The following is a 15,825-nucleotide window of genomic DNA, read 5'->3' as shown; positions in this document are numbered from 1 at the left end:
AACACAAGTAACTGTTTTGCCATTCAACCTGGTTTTTAGTTATTCAATGTAAATAACTGTTTTGCCATTGAACCTGGTTTTCTACTTATTCAATGTAAGTAACTGTTCTGCCATTCAAGTTGGTTTTCTAGTTATTAAACACAAGTAACTATTTTGCCATTCAACCGGGTTTTTAGTTATTCAATGTTAGTAACTATTCCACCATTCAACCTGATTTTCTAGTTATTCAACACAAGTAACAGCTCTATCATTCAACCTGATTTTTGAGTTATTAAACACAAATAACTGTTTTGCCATTCAACCCAGATTTTAGTTATTCAATGAAAGTAACTGTTTTGCCATTCAAACTGGTTTTCTAGTTATTCAACATAAATAAATGTATTGCCATTGAACCTGGTTTTCTACTTATTCAACGAAAGTAACTGTTTTGCCATTCAAGTTGGTTTTCTAGTTATTCAATGTAAGTAACTATTCCACCATTCAACCTGATTTTCTAGTTATTCAACACAAGTAACAGCTTCATCATTCAACCTGGTTTTCTAGTTATTCACCATAAGTAACTGTTAGACAAACTTCTACTGCTACACAGCCAATTGTTTAAAACTTGATCTACTCAATTCTGTGGGAAATTGAACAATATTCTTGCTAAAGATTGAGAGTTTATAAGTTTTACAGAGTAACACAACTGTTTAAAAACTTTCACATCTACACTTTAATTCCTTAAGATATTGTTTAGGATAACAATGAATGGCTTTAGTGTACTGAACACCACTGGTTTTACCTCCCATTCGTTTAATTTATATTAACTATATGTGAAATTTCAAATATAGTATAACATTACATTATTAGTTTAGTTACAATACTTTTTAATGACTGTTGTATATTTAATTTCTGAATATAATTATTTCTATTGAATTTTCTATTTTCTAAATGGCTTAGTTTCCTTTCCAGTTTTATTGAAAATTTAACATAATTTATTACTTCCTTTAGCCAGCTCTATGTGTTTGTTACAGGGGATAGTTAAAGTAGTTAACTTTGTTAGATACATGACATATTATGTTCAGCATATTTTATTTTTATTACATTTAACAGTGTTACATTTTCATGGGCAGTTCAGGTATTATATTTATTTTTTGGTATCTTCACAGATGGTAATATAGAAAATTAATTCTGACAGCAGTAACTGTATGCAAACATGGTAATAACTCACACAATAGGTTATAGGAGTGCTCAAAGCAAAAAAAACAACAACAACTAATAAACACTTTTAATAGAAAATACTATTTGACACTTTTAAGTATTATGTGATATCCATGTGAATCTATTCAGATGGGTAAGAAAAAATACCAAAATAAGTGATATAGAGAAAAAGAATCTAAACAAAACTCTTATTTGTTTTTAATTTTATCTTACTTTATATTTGTTTTATTTCTGGCCAAATGTTTTCATGACATAATTTTTTGAAGTTGGATGCAAAATATTTTGCACCCAAAAATGGTAACTGCTTCTAAGTTTAACCTGTATTACCTCCACTTCATAAATAACAGTTTTTGGTTGTACTACGAGAAAATTACTGCCAGAAATTTGACAATTTAAACAGTAACATGTGTCAAATACAGATATCACTCTCCTGTAGGGATGGCTTAATGAGTTTTCTTTGGCCAAAAGACATGACAGGTAGGAATGAAGAAAACAAGAATGTTATACTAAATTCATGTTTTCAGGTCTTTGTTTTACTTTGATTTTCAGAGTTTTTTGTTTTTTTATCATTGCTCATCTCCAATAGTATCTATATTGTTGGACTTCCTTCTTTAGATGGGTTACCAGATGTACTTTCCTTTCCATGTTTTGTGGTCTTATTCTCTAATAGTTTCTAATAGTTTGTTAGATTTTTCTGAATTAAACTCATTTGTGCTACTTTATATATAAAGGTGCTGACTTATCATGAACTTTAACTTTCTTTATCCATATCATAAATTACCAAGCTAACAAGACATGTCTAAATGAAAATAAGTAAAAAAGTTTATAATTCACACCATATGTTATTATACCCATCGTAAATACAATATTAACTGAAAAAAGCTAGCACAATTATAATCCACACCACCATTCATGTTATGTTGACCTAACACCAATAAAAATAACCCAACTTGAAATATAACAACATCTGAAGACATTTATATTATACAATACCAATCCTGTGAGGAAAGTTATGTAGGTAAAACTGGATGAAGCATTAACAAGAGTGTTTCTGAACATAACAAAAAATAGACATTAAATACAGAAACACGAACAAAGACTTTTTTTACTCATATGAAAGATTCTGGCCATCAAATCAAATGTAAATCAACAAGAATTGTATACAAAATGAATAACTATGTAAAAAAAGATTTGTCAAATATAGTTTAATCAAAAGTGTGCCTAATTTCAACATCTCTCAAAAGGTAATTTTACGTTAAACAGCTTCCTGACCTGCTGTGTCCTTAAACAAATTCAAAGTTTCAGGATCACATAGGCACTGAGGACCAGTTTTCCAGACAGAAGACAACTTGAGAATGAAGAGGATGTACCAATGTGTTGAAACTAGTTTCTCTAATATCAAAACTTCTGACAGTTTGTACCATTTACTGTGGTTTTTCACTAATTATGCTACCATTCAAATCATGTGACCACACTACATATATTATTACATGTGGAAGTTCTTGATACAACAACTATTAGATCAGTACAGCAGCATACTGCATATGCACATTGTAGGGTTTAATGGGGAAGGCAAATGCTCCCACTAACTCGGCTCTTCTTAGATGTAATTATCAGATGCAAAGTTAGCTGTGGTCAAATGCTTATCTTTACTATGTCATTATCTGATCCTTTATGCTTTAAACATTATATACATGTTTATATTTATATATATTACGCTTTCTCACAGGATTGGTATGGTATAATATTATGCTTTAAACAATATATATATATATATATATATACATATAGCTTGGTTACTTTTAGGTATGATGACTTATTACCAAGGTATGGTACAAAAATCAGGAACGTCCCTAAATTAAAAATACATTACATTTCCAGAAACTTCAGACATCACACATTAGTTCAATGAAACATACAAGTTTAAATTAGCCAACTGTAGATTTTTCTGTGCAAGGTGTTTTCAATAAACAATTCTGTAACTGTAGACAACTAATTATCCATAAGTTTTAATAAATATAAATCAAACAATTTCTAAAATATGATAATATTTGATAATATGTATATATGACTGTTTAATTAAGCTTACTGAAACCATGAGTGAAATTCTCAATAAAAAAATTACAGATACTCAGCTGGGTGAAGTGGACATGTTTTTGAAAAAAAAATCTATGTGTAAACATAAAAAACAACAAAGCAGCTCAAATAAGTCCCACCTTAAAAAATAAGTTCCCGTACTCAGTACTGGTGAGTACTGGTATAATTTCACCTCAGACTAAAATCATTATAAAAAAATACAAATTTTACCTCAGCATAGAGTGATTAACTAAAAATACTACTATTTAAAATTTCTTACTCATTCCCAGACAGTGATTTAATTTTAATTCATAATTGTTTTAATTACTTAAAGTATTGCTATCATTTCTAACTGGGAAACAATGACAACTACTTTATCCTCATCTCCATCAATGTTCAAGCACAGTTACAGAATAAAATTTACATGAAACTCTAGGCTACAATGTGATAGCTTTTAAGCATAACAATCAAAGTAATATTCAACCACATTTAGAGATTTAAATGTTTCATCATCAAAGCCACCAAATACAAAGAACTGAAACTGTAATCCCTGCTTCCAGTCTTAAAACAAAATTTTACACTTTAAACCCCATTAATACAGTACTGCTTTAAGAAACTACAGTTACTTTAGCATCAAAATAAGTATTTAAAATACATTACACCACATAAATATGTATTAAAGTAAAATGCTTGACACAGAATTCACATTTTTTAAACAGATTTCAATCAAATAATAGACTAGACAACCATGTAATGGCAATTACAACATGGCTTTATCTAATAGCTGAGGTAAGTAAAAGAAGGAAATACTAGTGAAAGATCATTACACATCATAATGTTATGCAGGTTTTAGTATATCCCAAAAATTATGACCAGTGTTTCATTAATATGTTTTCATTGGTAATAAATGCTTTGTGATTCACAACAATGATATAAATGTATTTGAAAATTTAAAAAAACAATATCTGCTGACAATTCATTAGGTCTTAAACTCATTTTATAACTCCATGATCAACTGCTTTACACTTGAGACTTCATATTATTCTGACTGTCACACAAATCTCTAAGTTTAATAGCTTAGTATACTTAAAAAGATACAGTATGCTGTTTATTAGTCAAATTAGTTATGTGGTAATATTTAACATTCTCAGAGACACTGAGAACCAAAATAGTGAAAATATTAATCCAATATCGTTCAGTAAACATTCACAAAGATTAACCATTAAAATGTAATAACAAAGAGAAAAGAACACGCACACACACTACTTAAATTTAGATATAAAAGGACCACAAAACATACTGTAGTCTAGATCTGAGATTAAATTCACAAATTAAATAATCAATATAAAACTCTTATCTTATAATTATTTGACAATAAAAATGTTTAGTAATATCAAGTCTGCATTATTGTACATAGTAACGTTTTTTCAGACAAATCTTAATATGATAAAGCCTAGACATTTATATTTTGATATCTCCAATAACAGAAAGAAAATGCACTTTGTGAACTATTATTAAGTACAATCATACATATCAGCATTTACTTACATCCACGTATACTTCCAAAAAGATCCTTGGAGTTTCTTTTGTCACATGCAATATTCTCAAAATATGCACTTACAAAACTGGCCTTATCTCACACAGGTTTGTATATAGCTATTCCAGTGACCAAAATATAGCCAGCAGGCTACTCCTAGCTTAGTGCACTGGTAATAATAGAGACAGATAAGTAGAGCCTACTACCCTTAATAAAGCTCTTACAGCAACTGCATCTATTGTTGGTACAAACAATGTGCTAAACACATGAATCAGATACAAAGATGTAATTCAAATTTTGTTTCATTATGACAGGTTTGGAAAAACAAAGATATATTATTGTAGTATATAAAAAGGTTGCAACTTATAAAACAAAGGGAATTATAAACAATATTCTTACCAAAAAAACTATATCTATATTTTCTAATGTTTAAAAATTTCCAATATGACAACTCATTATGGCTTTGCTGCTAACAAACAACTAACTAGAAGGATATAAAAAAAACACAGAATGATAAGATTTCAAAAGGACAAGACAAATGTAACAGGTTTATTAGCCCTTTTATACACCAGAAATTCAAAGCATGGCCACAACAGAAGAATATATATATGGCATATATTTTTAGTTCAGGGGATGCTAAGAGACTCTCACAATCAATGTTCAAACAAGTACTCTGTACATGTACGATACACATGAAAATCAGTCTCAGAGAAAGCTCAAATTAAAAATATGAGCAGACAGATATACAGTAAACTTTCACTTCTCCATTCATATTGTCTAATAATGACTATTTCAATTGTTGGTATACAGACACATTATATTATATATATATATATATATACACATATTTGATAAATACTTATCAATATTTGGCAATAATATGCTCTCAATCCTTGACAAAGTTTAAACACTTAGAAGTTCACAAAAAATATGTGCAGTTTAAGATATTTTAGCATGAATATAGCAACTTCACTTTAAGATAAAATTACATTGAACAAATGTTTCATTTTCTTATAATTATTTAAAAATTATGAGAAAATTCAAAGTATTATTCAGTTTTACTTCTCTATGGTGATTATTATTTACATCATTAATTTTAAAACTATTCTAACAAAGTTTTGGTTTTAAATAATAGAATCATAATAAGCTACATGTACTTACCTAACAAGGCTAGAAAAAGTCTACTTTTGAAAATTCTGATAACACGTTCAATAGCATTTCTCAGTTGCTTATCTTGAGGACTTGTTAGTTTACAATGATATTCTTCTAACAGCTCCAAAGCCTGATGGGCTTCTGAAAAATTCAATCAGTACATGTATTTAGTTAAATACTGAACACTCCATTTATGTATCAAGACAATAACAATAAACTGTATAAAATATACAACTCTAATAAAAAAAAATAATAATGACCTACAGTATTGCAAAGAGTGGAAGTAAAAAAATCATACGGTAGAAAAATAGTATAGAACAGACGAAGAAACCCACTCAACACCTTTGAGAAAAAGAGCTTATCAGAAAGGAAACTCATTAATTTTTGACTATCTGTCCAACCACATAATAGCACAAACATTAAAATAAAAAGTCAAAGGTAAATATGGGTCACTTTTCTTCCAATATGCTGGTACCTTCCTATGCCTCTCATTACACATTTGCAGTAACAAAAAACACATGTACACATTGTAAAAAATCTTAATGAATAACCCAAAAAACTAACCTACAGTATGAATAATTAGGATTCATTATAAAAATAGTACTGGTTGCTACTTTACTAGAGTGGTAGTAGTTTATGTGTAAACTGTTTTTAAATTCAACACCTGTCCAAATTAAAAGTGAGTTTAAAATTAGCATTTGAGTAGTTTGAAGTTTATAGTAAAATTAAATTCAAATTACTTTGTTATGAATTGATTTCTGACACTAAGCACTGACCTTCATCAATTTTACATTAATTATCGTTAAGTTGTAACTAGATTTTGTTATACATATCTTAAATGCTATCTTGAAAGTTGTGTAAATTGCCAGTTTAGTATAGTTTTTAATTTATAGTTGATGGAAAACTGAAGCTTTGAAGTAAGATGAATGGCTATTATTTTTCCTTTCTCACAGTCTAGTCATATACTAGAAAACTGTACCTTGCCCTGACAAGTGCACAGTAGTAGATGATTCTAAGAAATGCATGGTAGTAACCTTACTATAGATAGCTACAAGAATATAGTACCTTGCTCAGACAAGGTTTGCAGAATGTGGACAGTAAGAGGTAATTGTAAGAAATTCTAACCTTTATTATCAAAATATTTGGATACTGGTGTGTGTATATTATTGTCTATCAAAGTTTGAATCTATACTTAAAAGAACTTAACTGTCAATAACAAAACAACACCAGCAGAGAACTCTTAGTTGATATATTTAGAAGTGTTCTTTACGTTTCTCATACCTCATGGCACTGTCGTTCAGATTATTAATTTCTTTACTTCAAACTCTGTATGAATAACATAAGCTTAAGTTTTCCTTCTAGTATTCATACACCTAGTGTTCAATACACCCAAACATTTTGTCTATTATTGTTGGAAATAATTTTACTTCTAAGAAAGATAAAGTTTTTGTATCAGCACAGATCTCTGTAGTATAGTGATCCTTTTTGACAGGAGATATGGCTTATTGTGTCTCATGTAAATGCATTTACGAGAATGTCACATAATAACAATCATAACTATTACATACCATTAAAGCAATTTTGTGATAATAATTGAAGTACTATGATAAATCAGTTATAGAAAAAGTATAATTCTAAACAAACTAATTACAATTACTACAACCACAACAGAATCAAAGCCAACACCAGAATGAGTAGAGTGCCTTCCTGTGTGATCTCCAAATACACATACAACTAATGTTTTTTATATTACTGTCACTCTTACCTCAACTTGAGACTTTCTATATCTTCTAAAAAGGGTCACATAAGTTTAAACAAAAATATACTGTTTCACAATACTTAGAAGACTAAAAAAAGTTAAAACCTAATATTGCATTCCAAGTTGAACTATCAAAGAATAACATTTAAAGGTTAAGTGAAACAGAGTAAATTAAATACCCTTTATGGATTTATTTTATTTATTAATGTGTGGGTTTTACAGCCTCTGATCATCCTAAATGATACAAATATATGGATGGTTTGAAAAGAATTTATTGGCTACTTGATAATAGAAAATATTCTAAAAAATCTGGTAGAAGTTATAATATAATTCAATATTTTATAGGAAAAATGGATTAAATAACTGATCTTCCTATACATGACTTGTACATTATTTTGATTATTTTTTTGTGAAATATCTTAATAATTCATAATCTGGAAATAATTTCATAAGTATAAAATACTGCATTAAAACTATTACAATGTTATTATGTACTACAATGATAGAAAGAAACTAAATAGAAAAACAAAGGGAGCATGCACAGTACATATGTTTAGCCAAATGCTGCAAACAGATCTCATTCAGTGTGCTTGGTTCTGTAAAATGTTTTATCCTGGAGAAGACTGTGACTGAACTAATATACCAGCAAAACCTAATAGGTTATATCCTATAGCACAGTTTAAGATCTGTGCTTACAGAATAGGAAGTCCCATTTTTTTTTGTCAAGGTTAGTATCCTATACTATCATCTAATTCTAATTACTAATTAGTTGCCAATCTTTCTGTTTATACATAATCTTGTTTATTAAATACTAATTTAATAATTAGCTTATATCTTATGTTCAAGTTTCTAATCTGGTGCCATCTTCAAAGATATTCTAAAAGGACTGTCTAAAAAATGTCTAAATGAAAAGATCCATGTCTTCAATTTCTATAGTAAGTTAGAGTTGTTAATTGTCTAGTTACAAACCTAAGAAATCCATGAAAATTACAAAAAGGCAACGGAATAAATGAGACAAATTGTGGGACCCAAAACTGGATTGACTAACTGGAAGCCACTAAAGCAAAACTTGTGTATGGCATGCACTTCTGACAAGACAAGTCTTCTGGAATGGAGTAAATCTCAAAAACAGTATTAGAAATATTGCAATTGTTTTCAAAGCTGCTCATGTCTGTAGATAGAAAGTGTACAGAGATTGATAATGTCTGAGCCAAGGTCTATATATATAGTGCTGATTTTCCTGTTCTCATGTATAGTGATTGTTATCTTCCTAATTTTCCAAGTTTTCAGCCTCATCAATGGCTTTACTTGTACAATTATTCATGTCAATTAGGTTACCAGTGGCAACAACTGACTCTGCTATCACTGAACTATCAGTTTTTATTAGCCATGTTGAATATTTATATCCTTTCAAATGTTTCCAGAAATTCTGATTGTGGGTTGCTGATAATAAAATTTTATATTAGAAATTTCTTATAAAAATGTCACTATTTATTCCTGAGAGTGATGAGCCCATGACTAAATGTATGGTATATTCACAAAAGGATTCTTTACACTAGAAGTATGTTTTCATGGTGCAAAGAATCAGAAGTGCTACGATATAGTCCACTGACAGCATAGTTTGTTTGCTGTAAAGTTATTGGTTTCTTGTCAAGGCTATAGCTTCTTGAGTTGGTGTGATGAAAAACATGTTCGTGATATCAACACCAATTGTGATTGAGTATGGAAAATGGTTAGTTGAAAGATTTTGATTTAAAAACTAGTCACGTAACATTCTTCTAGATTAGACCCTCACACTTGAAATTATCCTCATTAAACAGTTTGCAATCTTGTGGTTTTAGAAGTTGGTAGCACAAACTACACTTTATGAGTCTTAAAGGAATGTCCAGTTGGAGAACCTTTGATAAATTACAAATACCAGAAACACAAGTTTTGGAGGTTTGAGAGATTTAGCTTCTTTATAGAACATATCTTTACATTTTCATAATTTTTTTTTGCTTGTTGACCTCTGTAGTGGGGTCTTTTATTATTGCATTTCTCATTAATAATGAGATCTTATAGTTTGTTGCTGTATAACAGTCTTGTATGAGTAGAACTGTTAGGTTTCTTTTACCTACTGGTAAGATGGAAATTAACTGGTCATTCTTGAATCGGTATAGGGCTTTCTTCTCTTTAATAGTAACATTCAAAAGAGATGATCGGTTATGGGTTAAGATGTTGCAAAACAATATCATAGTTCATTTCCTAGTTTAGCAGGTAGCTTTGATGCACCCTTTTTGACGATGGCTACAAATTCCTCAATATATGTGAGCATAGGGTTAACTGCAAATTTTAGTTCTAATAACATGGCTTGCATTTCATTACTTGAAAGCTTACAGAGCTGAGTTTAGTTACATTGGTATTATTAAGAGAAAGTATTTTGTTCTCTTCTATAAGTTGATAATATTTCTAGATCTGTATGGTTTTCTTAGTTGTTCTTGCCCTTGTACCTATGCAAAGGTGTAAAAACAATTGCTGGGAATTTTCAGTCTGTACAACAAGGATCAGTTGATGTTGGTCTTTACCATGCTTACTTGTGCTTATTACTTTTCTTGTGACATTTGGTTATCATTACTTTTATCAGCTTTCTAGAAGTGTTCTTAAGAATGTTATCTATGTTGATAGAAGGGATTAGAGATGTAAACTTGATTCATAAACAGTCAGGGATAGCCATCTGAGCTTTACGTAATGAGAAAGTAAAACACCATGATTGTTAAGTCTGACTAATTGGTTAAGAAGGGGTTCAAGGAGTTGAACTGACTGATTATAGCTCGACTATCAAGGCTTCAAAAATGTTCTTTAATAGATTTCAGAGGCAGTCTATTTGGAAAAGGTTAAATTTGAATAATATTTTGGCACTCTTGCAATTGCCTTCATCAGACTGGGGGGGGGGGACCTTGTAACTAATTAGTCTTTACTTTTGTGGTAAAAACTGAGTTAACTAAGAGTCTTAATCTAGTTGGTTGCCAAATGTAGCTCCGTGGTAGATTTCTTTAGGTCAAAAGACCTAGAAACATTTTATATCTAAACTATGATCTCTGTTTAATACTGGTTTTGTGATTCTTTTTTCTCTCTGATTTTCCAGTTGGCAGACTGTATATTCAGAAGTACATACCATAAATCAACCTCTGCTTATGAAATTTACCAAAAAACTAAACTAGTATAGCTTTTGATATTTTAGAACTTTAAGAGGAATCAAAAGTGGGAACATATGTGGGAAAGAATCAAGTACTTTTGGCTCATACATCTATAGCTTGTTTTTCCAATTTCAGAAAAGGTTAATCAATATAAGGAAAGGTTATAGACTGATTTAAGTACTCCAACTATTCTAGGTCTGACACGTGTATAAATCATTAGTGACAAAGTTAAGTAAAATAATAACATAAAAGTGGATGACAGAAAGCCAATTCACAAATTAAGTTACCCCATTTAACCTTCTATGAAAGAACCCAAATTAAAACTATCCTGATACCCTTCTACCAATGTATCATGGAAAACGAGGTAATTACATAACAACAAACCTGTACCTAGTCATCCAAAACATGATACCCTAGGTATAGGTTATCTCTAAAATTGTTGTGAAAATGTAGTAGAATTAATAATTATTTATACAAAAAAGTTAGTTATATACTAGTCATAACTGGCCAGAATAATAATTCATTTTCATACACAAATATGAGACTGCACAATCACATCAAGTTAGCATTACATTTTTTTTTTTATCTAAACAATCATTCATTATAAAACAAAACTAAAATATTTCACAAATTTGAAACTCTCCTTATACAAACCATGTTACCAAAAGACTAACAAAACTTAATGCAGATAATACCTAGTAATCCTCATCCATTACAAAAGATCCTTAAAAGCAACTATAACATGCCAGTGACATAAAAACCTAAAAAATTCAAACTAATTAATGAATACCTTATATTCAAAATATTTTATGTTTTAACACTTACATATACAAGCTATAATGCATTTCTTAAATACACATTTCTATTCTTTATGGGAAAAACAAAAAAAAAGAAAACTCTATTTAATTTTTTGAAAGTTTATACTGTCAGTTTCAGTTTGTATTTTAGTGAATGCTTCTGAAGAAAGTGTAAAGTGAAACATTGAGTGTCTAATTAAATAAAAACAACATTTTGGTGTTATAAGGTCGTTAATTTCTAGTATTAAAATAAAATGGAAGAATATGACAGACTAGCCTTAATTTCAGTTTAATTAAACCTAAGCAACTGAAAGTTCATTTTGACAGGTATTATATGTAAATTACTAATAATATTTTGAAAGTATTACTTTATTACTACATTATGAATGAACTAGTAAAAAGGTGTTAGTGCTGATGTTATCAATTGCTAACAAACATCATAACATTTATTTTTTTACAAATATTATGGTTTTACACTCTAACATACCTGGAGTAAAAATAATAGCCAATATCATTAACAAATAAACCTCAGTTATTCTATTTACTTCAATTTCAAATAAACTAAAGTATTTTGCATTTTCGATTAAGTGTTTACCTTTCTTTATCGTACTGTAATTTGTAAAGTGTAATATGGGCAATACAAACTAAATGTAACATTAACTTATGATTAAGAGTTATAACAAACTAAGAACTATTGGATGATTGTTACATTATATCTCATTAATAATAAAAATACAGTAATCTAGAAGCTTTGAATATTATCCAGATTCCTATGTTTCTTATTTTTAGGCCTAATTTCCTTATGTTGTGTGACTTATTAATATTAATAAATAAGTAATTAATATTCCTAAGTTACTCCTCCTGCAGATTTCTGTGGCTCTAACTGTGGTTGTGGTTCAGCTAACTGTTAGCATTTAAGTTTTTGATTTAATATCTATATAAGCTAATGTGAGCTTAACTTTCTTAAGTTAATAATTAATTTATCTTACCACCTTGTCTACGCACAGGCATTTCAAATGCCAACTCTGGAAACACGGTGTACAGATGGTGAGATAGCAAAGACTTTTCACCACCGGAAGTCACCGTTGATCTCGACCCTTTTCGATAAGTTTCGCCTGTAAAGGTTCAGGCTAACGTTAACGTCCTAAAAATATATCTTCCGAGACGAGTTCCTTTAATTTCTAATGATAAATACTGACACTAATGTTATATTAATAAGAGAAATCATAAATAATTCCAAAATTTTTTATAGAAGCTCTAAAACTTCATATCTAACAATTTAATACATTATTTAATTCTTTATAAACACTGTTACATTCCTTTTACAAACAGAAAACGCATGTAAAACTCAAATAGAACTAGGCTAAGCTATGGTGCAGTCGCAACAATCCATCGGGGAAATCAATATGGCGGCAATTTGTTCCCCCCCCCCTTATCACGTGATTTTTACAACCACTTAGAATAACATGCACCATCGGTGAACAATTCTATTTGATAATCTATTCAACGCGGGAACAACAATGCGTTCTGATCTGGCTTATTAGTGGTTGTTCATCGGGTCTATTATATGTCTAGAATCCACCCACATGTCACTTGACACTTGGTAACTTGCATAATCAGCTATTTTGTGAAATGAATTCACTGATAATAATTCGATGACGAGGAACCCACTTTGAGACTAATAATATTTGGAGACGGCTTGAATGGGTAATGAAGGAAAACTTGGTACCTAATGATGATAAAACCTTGTCGAAACGTTGTACATTTGATGTTATGTTAAACTTATATTAAAGTTTTTCTTCATTACCCATCAAAGCCGTCTCCAAGCATTATCACCAATAATAAATAGTAATGTTTTAAAAACACCTTTAAGTCACAAATATTTTTATTATTATAGATGTACGAATGCAACGTTGTATTTAGAATTAATTGAAAAAAATATGAATAAAACCTTCATAATTCGAAAATGTGTTAAAATTTCTCAGTTGTTTATACACAAAGTCCCTAAAGACTACATATGTTGTTCTTTCTTTACAGTCTAATATTTCGTTTCACTTTTCAAAGTTTTTAAAAATCGCTGCGAAAAGAGGAAGACAATGGCGATGACCCCACTAGTTCCTTGTTTATAAAGAATAGCTTTAAAATGCAATGCCACTTTAATAATGTTCATTCAAGTATAACATCAGAAAAATTTGTTTGAATCATGTACAAATCGTATTAAGTTGTATGATTTACTAAACCAACTAAGCTTTAATATAATCATTGCAATAAGATATCTGAAAAATTCACCCAGTAAATATTTCATAAGCATATACACCCAGATATTTTGAGTGTTTTAGTTAGGCATGGTTTAAGGCAGGGTTTCCCAACCTTTTTGCTCTTTCGGAGCACTTTTAACTGAAAACATTATTTTGCGGAGCAATATCATCTGTAAATTTTTAAACAAACCTTATGGATTAGGAAAAGTAAAAAAGAAATGCATAAAAAACAATGAGCTTTATTGAATAATTTCAAAGAAAAAAAGAAATATTTTTGGCACATCTTAGTGGCTCACTTGCGATTGCTTCATACTGCAAATTTTTCAATATCAGGAGTTATTGGTGTTATCTGTGATCATTTTCTATGTTCAATCTATTTCTAAATTTGGTTTTGGTAGCAGCATATAACGAAAAAGATTTTTCACAAACTTCAATGCCTTGATCGTGATTTCTCTGTATTCCGTATATATCTTAATCCAAAAATCAGCAATTTCCTCTACTTGAAAGAAAGTTAATAATGTAGAGTTGGTGGAAATTTCTATAAGTTGTTCTTTTTCTTTCAAAGACAATTCATCTGTATTCACAGAATCAGTGAAGGGATTTTGAATTCAAAAGGAAAGTATTCAACAATGGTTGCTCTCATATCAGATAAATGTTGCACGACAGAATCTTTTACGTCTTTATCCAGAGAAATTCCATTAACAAGTAAAAATTCACAAAGGTTATCAAAGCAATCATAATTCCCCCCCCAAAAAAAACACACTCACTCCAAAGTTTTAGCTTGCGCTGAAGTGCATTAATTCTACTCTGAGCTTTGAAATATGTTACATTTTTTCCCTGCAATGCAACGTTTATTTCATTCAGATATGAGAATATATCTGAAAGGTAAGCCAATCCCTGCAGCCAACATGTATCACTTAATTTGTAAGAAAGCTCAAATGGATCTTGGGACAAAAAAAAACGTAATCTCCTCACGCAACTCGTAGAATCTAGCTAAAAACTTTGCCTCGAGACAGCCAACGAATCTCTGTATGCAGCAACAAAGTTGTATGGATGCTTCCCAAATCATTACATAATAAACAAAAAATTCTTGAATTAAGTGGTCTTTATTTTATGAAATAAATTATTTTAGTTACATCACTAATTACTTCTTTCAAATTTAAGGTATGCGCTTCATGGCAAGTGCATGCCGATGCAGAAAGCAATGGATACTTTCAATTTTCGGGTTTTCTTTCTTCATGCGTGCTACAGCTCCTAAAATTTTTCCTATCATAGCAGCAGCTCCATCAGTGCATATGCTTGAACATTATTTCCATGAAATTCTATGGTCTTTCATAAAAAATCAACCAACTTAAATATTTCTTCCCCTGTTGTGTGCGTAGCTAAAGGCTTACACAGTAAAATATCTTCTTCAATACGAGATTCATGCAAATAACGAACGAACACTAGTAAAATGGCCAAGCCTGTAACATCAATGGATTCATCCATTTGGAGAGAAAAAGTTAGACTCAGCTTTACTCGCCTTATTAATTCATTTTCTTGAAACACTAGCATGTTTTCAAGACGCCTAAAAACTGTATTATTTGAAAGAGGCATTAATGTTTTGAAGGTATTATTAATAAATCATACATTCCACAAAATTTTTGACAGAAGGCTTGATTAAATGTTCGGCTATGGTATGGGATTCACCTTCTTTAGCTATAAGGTAGCTAATGCGATATGAAGTAATAACAGCTCTTTTGTTGTCTTTATAAATAAATGAATGAAACTTAGTTTTTATTTCATCCATTTCTAAGCACTTCCTTTTAAAATATTCACTGGTTTTATTTTTCAAGTGAGAATGATTGGTTTCTAAATGTCGTTTGAGTTT

The 15,825-nt window shown here is 30.0% G+C and overlaps 1 protein-coding gene across 1 annotated transcript in view; it reads right to left on the bottom strand.

Moving 5' to 3' along the window:
- The window catches only part of LOC106475613 (disks large 1 tumor suppressor protein-like), a gene marked incomplete at its 3' end in the record, with an annotated part of 180,333 nt that extends 167,274 nt beyond the window's left edge, over positions 1-13,059 (bottom strand). The window contains exons 1-2 of the mRNA XM_022380864.1: positions 12,687-13,059; positions 5,975-6,106 (exon numbers count right to left, since the gene is read on the bottom strand). Coding sequence (XP_022236572.1) covers positions 5,975-6,106; positions 12,687-12,708 — 154 coding nt within the window. The remainder of the gene's footprint in view (positions 1-5,974; positions 6,107-12,686) is intronic.
- Positions 13,060-15,825: the final 2,766 nt, after the last annotated feature.

Source organism: Limulus polyphemus, unplaced genomic scaffold, assembly GCF_000517525.1.
Source record: "Limulus polyphemus unplaced genomic scaffold, Limulus_polyphemus-2.1.2 Scaffold148, whole genome shotgun sequence".
NCBI lineage: Eukaryota > Metazoa > Arthropoda > Merostomata > Xiphosura > Limulidae > Limulus > Limulus polyphemus.
The sequence above is the reverse complement of the archived record's forward strand: the minus strand, read 5'-3'. Positions and strand labels throughout refer to the sequence as shown.